General features: G+C 44.9%; 1 protein-coding gene across 1 annotated transcript in view; it reads right to left on the bottom strand.

Annotated features, from left to right (window-relative positions):
• Positions 1–6,288: 6,288 nt before the first annotated feature.
• The window catches only part of ISM1 (isthmin 1), an 82,199-nt gene continuing 73,394 nt past the window's right edge, over positions 6,289–15,093 (bottom strand). The window contains exons 5-6 of the mRNA XM_054468057.2: positions 14,473–14,562; positions 6,289–7,992 (exon numbers count right to left, since the gene is read on the bottom strand). Of these exons, the coding sequence (XP_054324032.1) occupies positions 7,475–7,992; positions 14,473–14,562 (608 nt within the window). The 3' untranslated portion in view covers positions 6,289–7,474. The remainder of the gene's footprint in view (positions 7,993–14,472; positions 14,563–15,093) is intronic.

The following is a 15,093-nucleotide window of genomic DNA, read 5'->3' as shown; positions in this document are numbered from 1 at the left end:
ATGGATTAAAGACTTAAATGTTAGACCTAAAACCATAAAAACCCTAGAAGAAAACCTAGGCAATACCATTCAGGACATAGGCATGGGCAAGGACTTCATGTCTAAAACACCAAAAGCAATGGCAACAAAAGCCAAAATTGACAAATGGGATCTAATTAAACTAAAGAGCTTCTGCACAGCAAAGGAAACTACCATCAGAGTGAACAGGCAACCTACAAAATGGGAGAAAATTTTCGCAACCTACTCGTCTGACAAAGGGCTAATATCCAGAATCTACAATGAACTCCAACAAATTTACAAGAAAAAAACAAACAACCCCATCAAAAAGTGGGCGAAGGACATGAACAGACACTTCTCAAAAGAAGACATTTATGCAGCCAAAAAACACACGAAAAAATGCTCACCATCACTGGCCATCAGAGAAATGCAAATCAAAACCACAATGAGATACCATCTCACACCAGTTAGAATGGCAATCATTAAAAAATCAGGAAACAACAGGTGCTGGAGAGGATGTGGAGAAATAGGAACACTTTTACACTGTTGGTGGGACTGTAAACTAGTTCAACCCTTGTGGAAGTCAGTGTGGCGATTCCTCAGGGATCTAGAACTAGAAATTCCATTTGACCCAGCCCTCCCATTACTGGGTATATACCCAAAGGACTATAAATCATGCTGCTATAAAGACACATGCACACGTATGTTTACTGCTGCATTATTCACAATAGCAAAGACTTGGAACCAACCCAAATGTCCAACAATGATAGACTGGATTAAGAAAATGTGGCACATATACACCATGGAATACTATGCAGCCATAAAAAATGATGAGTTCATGTCCTTTGTAGGGACATGGATGAAATTGGAAATCATCATTCTCAGTAAACTATCGCAAGAACAAAAAACCAAACACCGCATATTCTCACTCATAGGTGGGAATTGAACAATGAGAACACATGGACACAGGAAGGGGAACATCACACTTCGGGGACTGTTGTGGGTTGGGGGGAGGGGGGAGGGATAGCATTGGGAGATATACCTAATGCTAGATGACGAGTTGGTGGGTGCAGCGCACCAGCATGGCACATGTATACATATGTAACTTACCTGCACATTGGGCACATGTACCATAAAACCTAAAGTATAATAATAATAATAATAATAATAATAATAATAAAAGAAAAAAAAAATCTTACCTTCTGATCCTGGAATATGTCCCTCTCCTTCTATTCTCATACGGTAAAGCAATACTAAGCCTCAGAAAAACAACTGGCTGTAAACTTTCTGCCTTAATTTACACTACAGTGTGCAGGACCTGTAGACATGGATGTATGTTTCTGTATATACCTACCCAGTAATTACTGAGGCAAGCCTTTAATTTGTCCGAAATTGTGCAGGCATAATGGGACGACCCACACATTTTTCCACTGGAAATTTTAAATGAGTGACAAACAGAGAGCTCCGCCCTAATCCCCGCCCCACAACACTTCCTGGGAAGCTTATTCATAACTCTTTGTGCGTCGGGATGGAATTGACACTCACAGGGGTTTTGATCACTATTGCTCAGTTGATTTGAGCAGTCCCACTCCAAGTGTGGTCCTCAGAGTAGTACGGGTCTGTAGTCAGCAAGGAAATTAATTCTAAAATTATGGAAAAGTACTGAAAAATGTTCGAGGCATTTGGCAGATTAATTTTCTGTCTGTTGAATCTAATCATAAAAACTAAGGGTTTTTTTTTTTTTTTTAACAACTCAACGATATTAAAATCTAGTAGAGCTCCTGTCTCTGGCCAGAATGAGATTGACTCTTCTTCTTTGGTAGATTTATCACCTACAGCAAAACCATCTTTAGATGTGCACAATGAAATAAGTGCTATCAAATAATACTATGTTATTATAAAATATTAAATATCAAATATTAACAATAATATTTGAATAGCACTTAATAAGTATTTAAGCGTGAAGTGATGTCTTGGTTTGGGGTCCCCTGGAAGCACACTCTGAGAGATGGAGCTGAGCAAGCTGCTTATTTGGTAGAAGATTCCAGCGAGTACTAGTAGGGAAGTGGGGAAAAGAGATGGGGAAGGCAAGGAAGCTAATAAAGTGTGTGTTTTCAAGTAGGTTACTGCTATAGGCAACTGGAACTCAATCCCACTAGGAGCTTGTGGACTGGTATAAAACACACTTCACAATGGCCCCACTCGAGGGGTGAGGGAGTTGGGGTATTCATTGACCAATGAATGGAGTCTTAGGGGTTTACTGATTTCCCCAAGATCACCAAACAGTTGACTGACAGGCACTCAGTCTGTTGACTCCCAGCACTTCCAGTCTTCTGTGCAAGCCCAGTGGGCTCCACGATGATGGAAAAAGCTATCAGGCAAAGACGTGCGGGAGCTGCTGCTTGAAAGTTGGGCTGGTTTGAATAGATATGGAAAGTGCTGAGGGGATGCTTGGGACAGCAAAAGCACTGGACAACAGGTAGTTTGGACAGGTAGACTTACCCCAATTTATAGATAAGGAAAATGGGGTCCAGCTTAGCACTATAGTACAATGTGGAAGACAGTGGGGGAGTGAGAAGGATCTCTCCCCTTGACCACCCACTTTGCGTCCACCCAGAGCCTCTTCTGCTGCCTTTCTTTCCTGTCTTGTGGAATGGGTAGTTGGCAGAGACTGACTGGGTGCTCATACAGCCCATCTCTGCTTCCTGGACCCCTCATGTGGACTTCATTTCCCAGTCTCCCTTGCAGAAGGATGTGTCATGCAGCAGAGCTGAGGAGAGTGATTAGAAGTGATGGACAGTACTTCACTGCTGAACCTACAAAAAACTTTACAAGTTTTCTCCCTGCTTTCTACCTTTTGAACAGACTGGGATTGAGATGACCCCAGGGCATCCTAGAGAGTCATGCCTTGATGGTGGCAGAGCCACAAGATGGAAGGAGTCTGGGTCCCTGGGTTGTCACTTAGAGGTGGGCCACTTGGCTAGAAACATACTCTTTAGAGTTTTTTGGGTTAAGCCACTGTGACTGTGAGGATTATTTGTTACAGTAACCAGCATCGCCTTAAGTAATGTAACATCATACATGTGTGATCAAAAACTTGACATTATATCACTTACCATAATCTCAGATTCTGCACTTATTTACTTATACACTATCTCCCCTCCAAGAGGAGGGACTTTGATTTGTACACCACTGTATCCCTGGTATCTGGCATATGTATATGCTCAATAAATATTTGGCAAACGACTAAATGCCAATGTATTAACTTGTCTGACAACTCCCAGCAGGCAAGTGAGAGAGTTAGGATTGGAGTCCAGGTTCACTGAACCCTCAAACTCTTAAGCCCTCTGCACATTGCTTGACTATGCATGCCAGGTGCAGTGCTGGAACCTGGTCATGTAGGAAGTTTAGGTGCCTGTTATGTTGCCCCTGAGCTCTACCTAACAGGCAGCAGTTAGCACAGGGCTTATGTGTGGTGGGAAAAGCAGATCTGTCTTTGTTCTCATCCATGGATCAGGCTTTTAGAAATGTTGAGCTTTGTGACTTACCCAACCTGAGCAAGGCCTCAGCTATAAAACCACAAAATCCTTTTATGGACTATGAGATAACTAAGCAAAATACATAGAGATAAAGCCAGATCCTCTTTGAACAATCTAAGCAAAAGCAGTGAGTCACAGAAAAGAATGGATCCAGCAGAGCTTGGGATGAGTTAGGAGGAGAGGAGAGCACAGGCATTAGGTTTAAGAGCCTGGGCTTTGGTGATCAGACACCTCTGGCTTCAAGGAGCTCTGTCATTTACCAAGTGGTCTGACCTTGGGCAAGTTAGCTAACCTTGTTGGGCTTCTTTTCCTTATCTATAAACTGGATGTAATAATGCCGGTCTCCTGCGGTAAAATGATTAACACAGAGACACAAAGTGTGGGCTCAGAAGATGGTGGCTTGTATAGTAGCTGTTCTTTAATCCCCGGTGTTAAGACAGAGAACTCTACCCTCTTGGCCACTAAGATATAAAGACTGAGGTGCTTGGGAGACTATAATCATGGCGGTTACATGAACTGGGTCCGAAGAGAAAGCTATAGGCTGCCCTGGCCTCTCCTTTACCCTTCCCATGTGCAGCCACTAGAGGGCCTTGGGCATCTCTGTTTACCACTGTTGTGTTCAGATGTGGCACCCAGGATGCCCACTGAATTACTAGGGCTCTCTTTCCAGGGGAAGGCAAAAGAGCAGTGACTCAAAGAGAAAAATTTGAGCAGCTACTGAGGGGTCATATTTACAAGGACCGCAATGAGACTGCAGACATTCCTTAGAATTCCACAGAATTTTCTGTGGAAGTGGCCCTGCTCGTTCCTTACTCTGCTGCAGGCAAAGCTGGCCCTTGAGCAGATGATCCACTGCCCACTGAGTGAACTGCCTGGGGTTGCCCTGGCACCAGCCTGGGGCCCTGTGTTGAATGAGATAAGGGTCTCCTAGTCTTATTAGACAAACTAGGCAGTGAGGTCTTGATTTCTGAAGATCACTCATTGGCCCACTAAAGCATTGGGACTGAAAATTAGCTCATCCTAATAGAGGTGGATTATAGTTCAGCAAATTTCCAGAGGTTCGGAACCATCTGATGATGCATGGGAGACCAGGGTGTTCTCAGTAGGCAGAGTCCTGGAGCCCTCCCCTCCAATTCACCCCACCTTCCAACTCTCAGTTCATTAGGTCAGCAAGGTCTGATATTAAAAGGCAAATAGCTCATGGAAAGCATGGTTCACATTAGTCATTTTCACCATAGTATGAAAGCTCTCTGTTCTCTTTGAGATTTCACTCTAAATCCTTAACAAAAACACCTTAGATATGGCTCCATAACTTGCCACTCTTGTTCCTCTGCTCATCACCTTAAACTCCTGGTTTTCAGAAAACACCAAGTACTCACCTATTTCCTTGCTTTTCTCCATACTATTTTCTTATTACAAATACACCCACTTCCCCTTGCTCTTTTATGCTTTATAAAATCCCACTCCTTCGTTAGAACCAACAGATACTTCCCTGATTTCTGCCTCTATTTCTTCATAGTACTTTGTGCTTACCCTTAACAGGACACATCAGAGGGTTTTGTCCTATACATTTTTGTCTCTCCTGATCATCCAGTTGAGCTGTTCATGTGACTAATCTCCAGCCTCTGCTTGAATACCTGTCCTGACAGGATACTCACCACCTCAAAGGCAATGCATTCCATTGCCAGCCAATTCTCTTTGCAAAAAAATTTCCTCATTATTATAAACCAAATCTATTTGCCTGATACATGGACCCATTGATTCTCTTCTTACTAGTTCAGTTCATCTGCAGCAAAAAATTGCTTCAGATGTGAATAAGTCTTCTCATTCCATGATTAGACACAGATCTTAAATATAAATATTCTTAGAGTGGGCAATACCTTCTAAGGTATAAATAATTCATTGTAAGGTGTAAATGGCCAGGTATGGTGGCTCATGCTTGTAATCCCAGTGCTTTGGGAGGCCAAGGCAGGCAGATCACTTGAGGCCAGGAGTTCAAGACCAGCCTGGCCAACATGGTGAAACCTTATCTCTCCTAAAAATACAAGAGTTAGCCGGGTGTGGTGGCACATGCCTGTAATCCCAGCTACTCGGGAGGCTGAGGCACGAGAATCGCTTGAACTCAGGAGACGGAAGTTGCGGTGAGTCCAGATCACGTCACTGCACTCCAGCTTGGGGGACAGAGTGAGACTGTCTCAAAAAAAAAAAAGTGTAAATGACTGGTAAAAAGTTTTCCATAAGAATAGAATTGTGTCAAGATAACTTAAGGGTGGGGTTAGGAATACCAAAGATACCAGGAATATAAGGACTTCAAAAACGTGTTACAGTAGAAAGAATACTAGGCTAGGAAATGAAAGATGGGTCCAATGTCTTTGTTTTCTGAGCTTTGGTTTTCTCATCGGGAAAAGGAATACTTTGCATGATGAGTAGTTCTACTTATAACTGTAATTGCAGAATTTTCTGTGGAAGTGGCTCTGCTCATCTGGGCTGTCTTAAACCCTTGCTCTGGCTTGGCTTCCTTAGATCTGGGTGGGCAAAAAGTCACGCATGTGTCGATGGGCCTCAGCCTCCTGGGGATTGGGTAGACATTCTTGGTGCCAAGGATGCCATGACTTACACCACCCACAATCATGTCAATCAATGAATGAGCCTTTTATTCCCACCTGGGTTGAAATTTTCTTTCCCCTGCCTTGAAGTCTTGCTTCACACGGGCTATTTATGGCATTTGTATCATAAATGAAGATGCAGGTAACACATTTTATTATGATTTTATTATATACTCTCTTTCACTAGAATTTTGTAAAGTAAAATATTGAATAAGAACCAACTTTATTTTTCCTAAGTTCTACCCCATAGGACCAGGTCATATTAACAATTGCTTGATGCACAATAATCCGTGACTCAATAAATACTTTACAAAAATAATGCAGTTTTTTTCTTTTCTTAAAACATAAAAAATCAAGATTCCCCAGATTGACCCTCTCCCCTTTTATATTTATTTATTGGGGATATATTGGTAGATGAAAAAATTGTTAAAATAGTATTAAAATAGGTGAAATGAGGTCCATTATCTTTTTCCCATTTGTTTTGTTGTTTTCCTTTGGAAAAGTGCTACTTCTTGTTTTTACGTCTTAACTTGGCTGCAGTCTTCTGAACCTGCTAGGACATGAGCAGAAATTCTACTGTTTTGGGGCCGTTTAGCAGAATGATAGCATTATGATAATATTGATCTTTTATTTTAAAGCCTATTTAAAACCAGTCCTCAGCTTTGTCCCTAAAATATCATATTCCCTACCCAGTCTGAAGAAGAGACTTTTGGAATCTGAGACTCCAGCAAGGTGCCTCATGACCAAATAACATTTGGTTTAAGGTGGGCGTTTACATGTTTTGATATATTTCCATTGCATTATTTTTAAAGAAATAAATTCCAAAATTCCCTTTCTCTTCCACTTCCCTAAGTCTGTTTCTTTCTGATCTCTCACAGAAGTGATTAGTTTCACCACAACTCCAGAGAAAAGGTTACGCTTAAGTCACATTTGTATTAAATAAGTTATATATAAAAACTGCTTATAACGTTTACAACCTTAGTCTCTTTCCCCCTTTGCCTCTCTTTGAAGCTCTGGATCCGGGTGTGAATTGAGTCGCACCCACTGTGGCTTCCAGGTTCTTCTTCTGGCTTCCAAGTTTTCCCCATCCTTCTGCCCACATCGCTCCCCAGGGGCACTTTCAAGGAGCTCTGCAGATGGCGAGGGCGGCTTCACAAGGCAGTCCCCTGGGCGTGGCACACGCCCCTAGCGTAATGTATGAGAAATACTCAAGTGGTATATACAAATATACACGACCGCGGCTAAGAAGGTCTTGGCGCCAGTCGGCACGTCAGTGCAGCACGTGTGTGCTCCAGAACCAGAGGCAGCGTCCTCCACCTCATCCCAGTCTCTTTAATACTCCCTGGCCTCTTGGAACTGCTTGATGTAGTCCTCGTCCGAGGGGCTCTCTGTGCACTTCTGTCCGTTGTTGGGAGGCCGGGCCTCGTTATACCTGCTCCAGTCACCCTTGCAGATAATCCAGGGCAGGACGTCCACCTTGTAGTGGAGCTCCGCGGAGAACTCGGTGCTGATGAGGTTGGGCGTGCCCGCCCCCTTGCCCCTGGTGATGAGCTGCATGTTGTCGCCGTAGCAGCAGTGCTGCGCCGCCAGCGTGGTGCTCTCCAGGGACAGCATGGAGCGAATGCAGTACCGGGCCGTGGGCTTGTAGATCTCCAGCTTCTCCTTGGGCCCGCTGGCGTCCTTCCAGCGGAAGTCCTTGCGCTTGATGCGGTCGAAGATGTCGGCCGTGCTGTAGGCCACCTCAGTGGGGTAGGAGCAGGGGCAGCTGGGCAGGTCATTCATCACCTTGTGCATGTACTTCTTTAAGAACTCGCTTTTGCAGCTCATCCAGCGCTCACAGCTGTCTGTGTCTGGAAAAGGCCAAAGAGAAACCCTCTCACCGCATGTACAACCAGCCCACAGGAGGTGCTTCAAGGAGCATGTGACACCAGGCTGCTCCTGAGGGCCCGCAGGAGGACACTAAACTCAACAACTCCCTAAAGTCAACAACTCCTCTCCTAGAGCCAGAGACCCCTGCAACCCCCTGGAACCATCAGAAGTGGATGGCCGTTCTCACTTCCCTTGAACTTGGGAACTTCATTATTCACAAGACTTCCTCCAAATGCCCCACTTTATATTATGAAATTTTCAGACACACAGAAAAGTAGAGAATATTCTTATACAATGACTACCCATATTTCATCACCTGGATTTAACTATTATTATATTTGCTTTATCTTTTAAAAAATTTTGTGGAAATATATAATGTTACCCCTAAATTTTAGTAAGCATCTAAAAAATAGAGGATATTTTCCTAGATAACCATGACCCGATTATCACTCCTAACAAACTTAAGAATTCAGAATTATTTGAATCTCCCCTCTAAATAAGTGATGAGGCCAGGAGTGGTGGCACATGCCTGTAATCCCAGCACTTTGGGAGGCTGAGGTGGGTGGATCATCTTAAAACACTGAGGTCCGGAGTTTAAGACCAGCCTGGCCAACAAGGTGAAACCCCATCTCTACTAAAATTACAAAATATTAGCCAGGCGTTGTGGCATGTGCCTGTAATCCTAGCTACTCAAGAGGCTGAGGCAGGAGAATCGCTTGAACCTGGGAGGCAGTGGTTGCAGTGAGCCGAGATTGCACCACTGCACTCCAGCCTGAGCAACAGAGCAAGACTCTGTCTCAATAAATAAATAAATAAATAAATAATAAAAATAAAAAATAAAAATATAAAGAAATAAGTGATGATGTGATGGAAAAGGCCCCAAAGGAAGATTTGTAGGACTCGGTTTTGATTTTGCCACACATAGACTGGTTCCCCCAACCTCTTAACCTTAGGCATGTAACTATCGCTGTCTGCAAATTCACATGACAAGGTGCCTCAAAGAGGAAGGAGCCCGGGGCACTTACTTTTAGGGAGCTTAAGATTTGGGTCACAGACCAGTGACCTGTAGGCCTGGGTCAAAATCTACCCCCAGAGGGGCTGTGTTTGGTTCTTTCAGTATTAAAAATAATTGATCAGTTGCCGATATTTAAGAATTAGGTTATTCCAATTATAAATGTGGATTCCTGGCTTTATTTGAAAAACCAAAAGATCGAACTATGCTGGTCCTGCATTCTCCCATGGGAACAACTGATCCTGTGAACAGGTGAATGGTGACCCCTCCATGGACAGGGCCAAAGGTCCCCAGCTTAGCACAGCTCCTACTTGATCCTTTCATTTATGGGCGATCTCTTGGTCCCTCAGTCATCTGAGTCCAGGACCTCAGGTTTAGTGAGTCTCAGGTTTAGTGAATGTCTTAGTTTGGGTTACCCCAGATCCTGAGACAAAAAGATTCCAGTGAAAATGATTTTTTGGGAAGTGATTTCAGGAAACAGAGGCAGGGGAGCAGGGGAATTAGACAGAGAAGGGAGAGCAGCTAATACAGGGTGTGGAGCTAAGAAGTAACCACTGTAAGGAACTGGTTGATCCCACTGGGATCTGGGAAACCGCATAGAGAACATGCCTCAGCATTTTCCTATCTGAGACAATGTTAAACTTTACGCAAGCCCTGTGATCCTGGAAAACAGTGAAGGTTAGGAGTCCCCCAGCCCTTCTGCATTCTGGAAAACAGCTTACTGCAAAGAACCCCCTTTCCCCATAGGACTTAGAAAAGACTCACAGAGGTCTGCTTTGTTCACCTGTAACAAGGCCAGAAGCACAAATTCCCTTTCTTTGCCTCAAAAACTGCTTGTCCTCACTGATTGATCAGGACAAAATGCATCTTTGTTTTGGCGGGGGACGAGGGGATGAGTGGATGGAGTCTCACTATGTCACCCAGGCTAGAGTGCAGTGGCACAATCTCAGCTCGCTGCAACCTCTGCTGCCCGGGATCAAGCAATTCTCCTGCCTCAGTCTCCCGAGTAGCTGGGAATACTGGCACCTGCCATCGTGCCCGGCTAATTTTTGTATTTTTAGTAGAGATGGGGTTTCACCACGTTGGCCAGGTTGGTCTTGAACTCCTGACCTCAAGATCCACCCACCTTGGACTCCCAAAGTGCTGGGATTACAGGTATGAGCCACCGCGCCTGGCTGACAAAATGCATCTTAACCAAACTTTGATTAAGCTTCTCTCCTTCACTCAGGTCCCTGGATTTTGGCCCACCCTCAGCCTAAACCAGTACAGCCTCTCCTTAAGGGTCCCTTTCGGAAAGAGGCTGGCTTCAGGGTAGAGCATTCTCCAATCTACTGTCTGATCATGCCACCCTTTCATCTCACTTTCCCTTATTTACTTCTCTATAAAAGGAAACCCTCCTTGCCTATCCTTGAGATGCTTGCAGACCTTATAGTCACAGCGTTCACCCCATTGCAATAATAGGGAGATAACATCCCCCGCCTCCCTGCAATAATCCTTTGAATAAAGCCTCTCCTTACTGAGTCTGGATTTGTTTTTATTGATGGGGATCTGAGTTTTTATCCACTGGCTCCCATTCATCACTGACAGGGGACTGGTCCTGGATTTCCAGCTAGGAATGCCCTGTGCATTCATGCGCAGCTGGGCTCGGGTCCAGAGAAAGACCTCAGGCAAAGGCACAGAGGGGTTGCTAGTTGGAGGTGCAGGGACATGCTGTGGGTGGAGGGAATGTGGGCTGGTCACTAACAGCCCAGTGAGTGGGTGGGTCATCTGCCCCAGTGAGCTGCAGTGGGTAAGATGAGGCATATCTAAGGAAGTCAACTGTGGTGGAATGTTGGGTGAGTTAAGGGAGGCAAAGGCAAAAAGCCCCAGGGGTGTCTAAAAATGCAAGGTCATTTCTAGCAGGGGAAGTCAGGGTTGCTTCAAGGAGCATGTGACACCAGGTTGCTCCTGAGCTGTGTCAGGGCCATGTGACAGCCGCAAGTGTCCTGCTCAGAGCTCCTACAAGGGAACCCGCTGTGGGTGCTTTGCTGACCAGCAGCCTCCAGGTTGCACCTTTGGATCTATTGTGATTTTAACATCCGCCCTCTGGCTGCTCTCGGCCAATGACTTAGCATGGTAGGGGAACCGCCCGACAAGGGACTCCTCCAACAAGCAACTTTTGCTGGGATTCCCAGTCAGCATGGCTGAGCCTGCCTTCCTTTCTTCTTTTGTAGGAGTCAGGCCTGCACCTCGGTCTGAAAGCTCTCCCTGCCTCGTCCTGCTGCCTTCCTTTTTATCTTTCCTGGGCGTTTCCTCAAAAAATCTCTTGCATGCCTAATCCCATCTTGGTGTCTGGGTCTCGGAGTGTCTAATGGACACAGACTGCAATAGCATTGATGGGGGAAGGACAAGGGAAGGCTCTCCAGGTAAGCATTCATTGTGCAAACTAAGGTTACGCAGGAAAAAATCTGCTGGGGATGTCTAGGGCTGGGGCATGACATGTTCAGTTTCATGGGAGCAGAAGGTATAGGAATATAAGATTGTTGGTGTCAGATCATGGCAGTCTTGTTCAGTTTAGGCTGGTTCAGCGGGTACTAGGGAGCCACAGAAAGTTTATGAGTGATAGTGAGCTATTAACTGAGCTGTGTAGTAAGAAAATGAATTCAGAGCCGATAATAATGGGGAGGGTCCAGGTGAGATACTCTGGGAGGAAACAGCAGGTGGGATCAGAAGAGGTCAGAGAGTTACAGCTACCAGGCCTTGGTGGCTAGTGGACTTTGGAGTAAAGAGAGGAAGACATCAGCAGTGACTCCAGCTCTGACCCAGGAGCCTGGGAGGCTGGTGGTATTGTGGGTGGAAATCACACGGTCAGGGTGAGGGGCAGCTGGCAAGAGGGCTTTGGGCACTTATCAATAGAACGAGGAAGATAAAAATTGGGATGTCTTATGAATTCAGAAAGGCCTGGCGAAAGGCAAAGTGTGGGATCGCATGCTAAACAGCCTGGGATTGAATTGCAACGCAACTTTCAGGAGCTCTGTGACTTGAGTGAGGTATTTTACCTTGCTGTGCTTCAGTTTCCTCATCTGTAATTTGGGCATAAAAATAGCACTTCTCTCATAAAGTTGCAAAGAGGATTAAGTGGGAGGGAACCTAGAGGGTGCACCCAACAGTGTTGAGGTGCTGCCAGCTGGGCTAGGCTGTGGCTGTGGCCTCCTCTCTGAGTAGTCATTGAGAGAATTAGAGTTCAATCCTTCCGCTCTGCTTGTACCTTTGCAAGCAGTCCCTCACCAAAGGCTCCTCAGTTACCTAACATGAGTGTGCCATGTTCTTTCCTGCCTGGATCCTGACTGAGACACCATGTCTACTCAGCTCTGCTGTCCTTAGCCACATGCCAATGTGGCTTTGTGCATCTGGGCTGTGTTCTGCAAAACAGCTAGATGCTGCCTGCCTGTGGGGTGTGATATGAAGAGTCCTGAGAAACTTTCTGTCTCAGAAGAATGCCTTTAAGGTTCTATCGCTTTATGTCAAAGTCTTGCCTTTAAAGTCATTTCTATTTTTCAATCAAATGCATTGTATTTGCAGACGGTTCCTGTTAAATGCAATTTGATCATATGTATGTGAAGGGATTGGAGGGATGAGGTGGAGGCCCTAGTGACACTGAATTTCCAAACTGCATCCAATTTGGCTCATGGACATTTCTGATTGGATTTGTTTTTAAAATAAATTTCTATCAAGCATTTAAAAAATTAAGATATAATCTGGCAAAATCAAGATTTCAGGCCTCTCTTAGAAACCCAGAACATCTGGCAATGCTGGGTGGGTATTCGTTCCATGGTGGCCACATCATGGCCGACCCTTTGGATAAAGCTTTTCATTTTGTCGCAGACCCTACCATTCTCTACTGCCCCCGACACTGTAGCTGTCTCATTTTCTTTTCTTTTTTTTCTTTTTCTTTCTTTTTTTTTTTGAGATGGAGTTTCGCTCTTGTTGCCCAAGCTGGAGTGCAATGGCGTGATCTTGGCTCACTGCAACCTCCGCCTCCTGGGTTCAAGTGATTCTCCTGCCTCAGCCTCCAGAGTAGCTGGGATTACAGGCGCCTGCCACCAAGCCCAGCTAATTTTTGTATTTTCAGTAGAGATGGGGTTTCCCCGTGTTGGCCAGGCTGGTCTTGAACTCCTGGCCTCAGGTGATCCACCCACCTCGGCCTCCCAAAGTGCTGGGATTACAGGTGTGAGTCACTGTGCCCAGACCATTTTCTTTTCGTCATAGTGCTGGAACCATTATTTTCCTCCAGACTTTCTTATTTGTCTTTCCTTTTATTCTAGACTTGTTCTACTTAGATGCTTACCTGACCCCATTACCTGACCCCAATAGGCATTTGAGGAACATTTTTGTTCACCAAATTAGCTCCCAAATTGCAGGGCTATGAAAAAAAAGGACTCAGGACTGCTAAATTTTGGCTGAGGAGGCAGGGCAGATATGAAGAGGCTAATTAAGAACTTTTGGGTGGCTAAAAGATATGGGACAGAAGGAATTTTACCCTTCTACAATCCTTAAGTATATAGAGAAGCACATAAAGCTATTTTTAAAAAGTAAGCTTGCATCTTGCACCTGAAGATTCACTTTTCATTTTGTTTGGTTCACATTTATTGCATTTGCTCTACCATTTTCTAGCGGACAAGTAGCAAACTGTACCAAAGGTTTATGAAAAATCTTTTTTTTTTTTTTTTTGGAGACGGAGTCTCGCTCTGTCGCCCAGGCTCGAGTGCAGTGGTGCGATCTCAGCTCACTGCAAGCTCCGCCTCCTGGGTTCATGCCATTCTCCTGCCTCAGCCTCCCGAGCAGCTGGGACTACAGGCACCCGCCACCACGCCCAGCTAATTTTTTTGTATTTTTAGTAGAGACGGGGTTTCACCGTGTTAGCCAGGATGGTCTTGATCTCCTGAACTCGTGATCTGCCCACCTCAGCCTCCCAAAGTGCTGGGATTACAGGCATGAGCCACTGCGCCTGGCCCGGTTTATAAAAAATTCTTGCAGGGGATGGAGGTGCAATATTTTGAGAAAATTCCGTCTTTCCCTCTCTCCCTCTGCTGGAGAACTGAGAGCACCATTTCTTGATTTTCTTGAGGATGCTCAATGAAGGCTGAGTAAGAACAGATTCCATGTGACTCGAGCCCCTGCTATGGGCTTATTCTGTGCTAAGAGGAGAGGCAGGTCCCCATCTGCCTCTGGCTGTGAAGGCTGCATAGAGAGCAGAGTGAACACAGAAGCGCTCGGTCCGGTGGAGGAGGCTCAGGACTGTTTTCTCTTGCTTGAAGTATATTCAGCAAGCAAGACACATGCTGGGAGCACCGGACCCCAGAAAAGGAAAATGAAACATTTACGTGGATCCAAGGATGGCATTGCAAAAGCAAAAGGAATCTCCGAGGCACTAAGTCAATATTTGGATTAAAAAAGAAAAAAACCTTACCAACTTCAAACAGTTTGGTGGCATTAAACTCCTCGCTTCCCGCAAGCAGACTCACTTCGGTGGCAGCTGTCCTAAAAGTGTCTTCAATTCCTAAACACAGACAAGAGCTCATTTTTCCATCATTATATGGAAAAAGTTATCTCCCCCCCAACAATAAAAAAATAAATACACCTGAACAAAGCCTTTTTTGTATTCATTACTACTCACGGGCAGAAACTTGCCAACAGAGGAAACAGTAAAAAGCAGGTCGTAGTGCAGAAACTATATTAAAACCCCAGATACATTGGCTGCATGAAATCAGATCCAAATGTGCCTGAATGAGTCCTTAGGAACTCACTCACTGAGCCCAGGGATGGGGTTTTGGGCAGTGGGGGACACATGTCAGGGTGGTGTCAGGGTGACAAACTAAACCAGAGGCAGTAGAACATAGTGGTTAATATCTTGTTCTTAATGACTGACTGTGTGCGTTGAAATCATTACTAGCCACGTGACCTTGGGGTAGCCAGTGAACTTTTGTGTGCCTCAGTTTTCACATCTGTAAATGGGAAGAACAAATTGCCCTACCTCCTAGAGTTGAAATAATGAAATGAGTTGGTGTAAAGAAAGTACTTAGAGCAGTAA

The sequence above is a fragment of the Pongo pygmaeus genome, chromosome 21 (assembly GCF_028885625.2).
Source record: "Pongo pygmaeus isolate AG05252 chromosome 21, NHGRI_mPonPyg2-v2.0_pri, whole genome shotgun sequence".
Classification (NCBI taxonomy): domain Eukaryota; kingdom Metazoa; phylum Chordata; class Mammalia; order Primates; family Hominidae; genus Pongo; species Pongo pygmaeus.
This window is presented reverse-complemented; position numbering and strand designations above follow the sequence as displayed.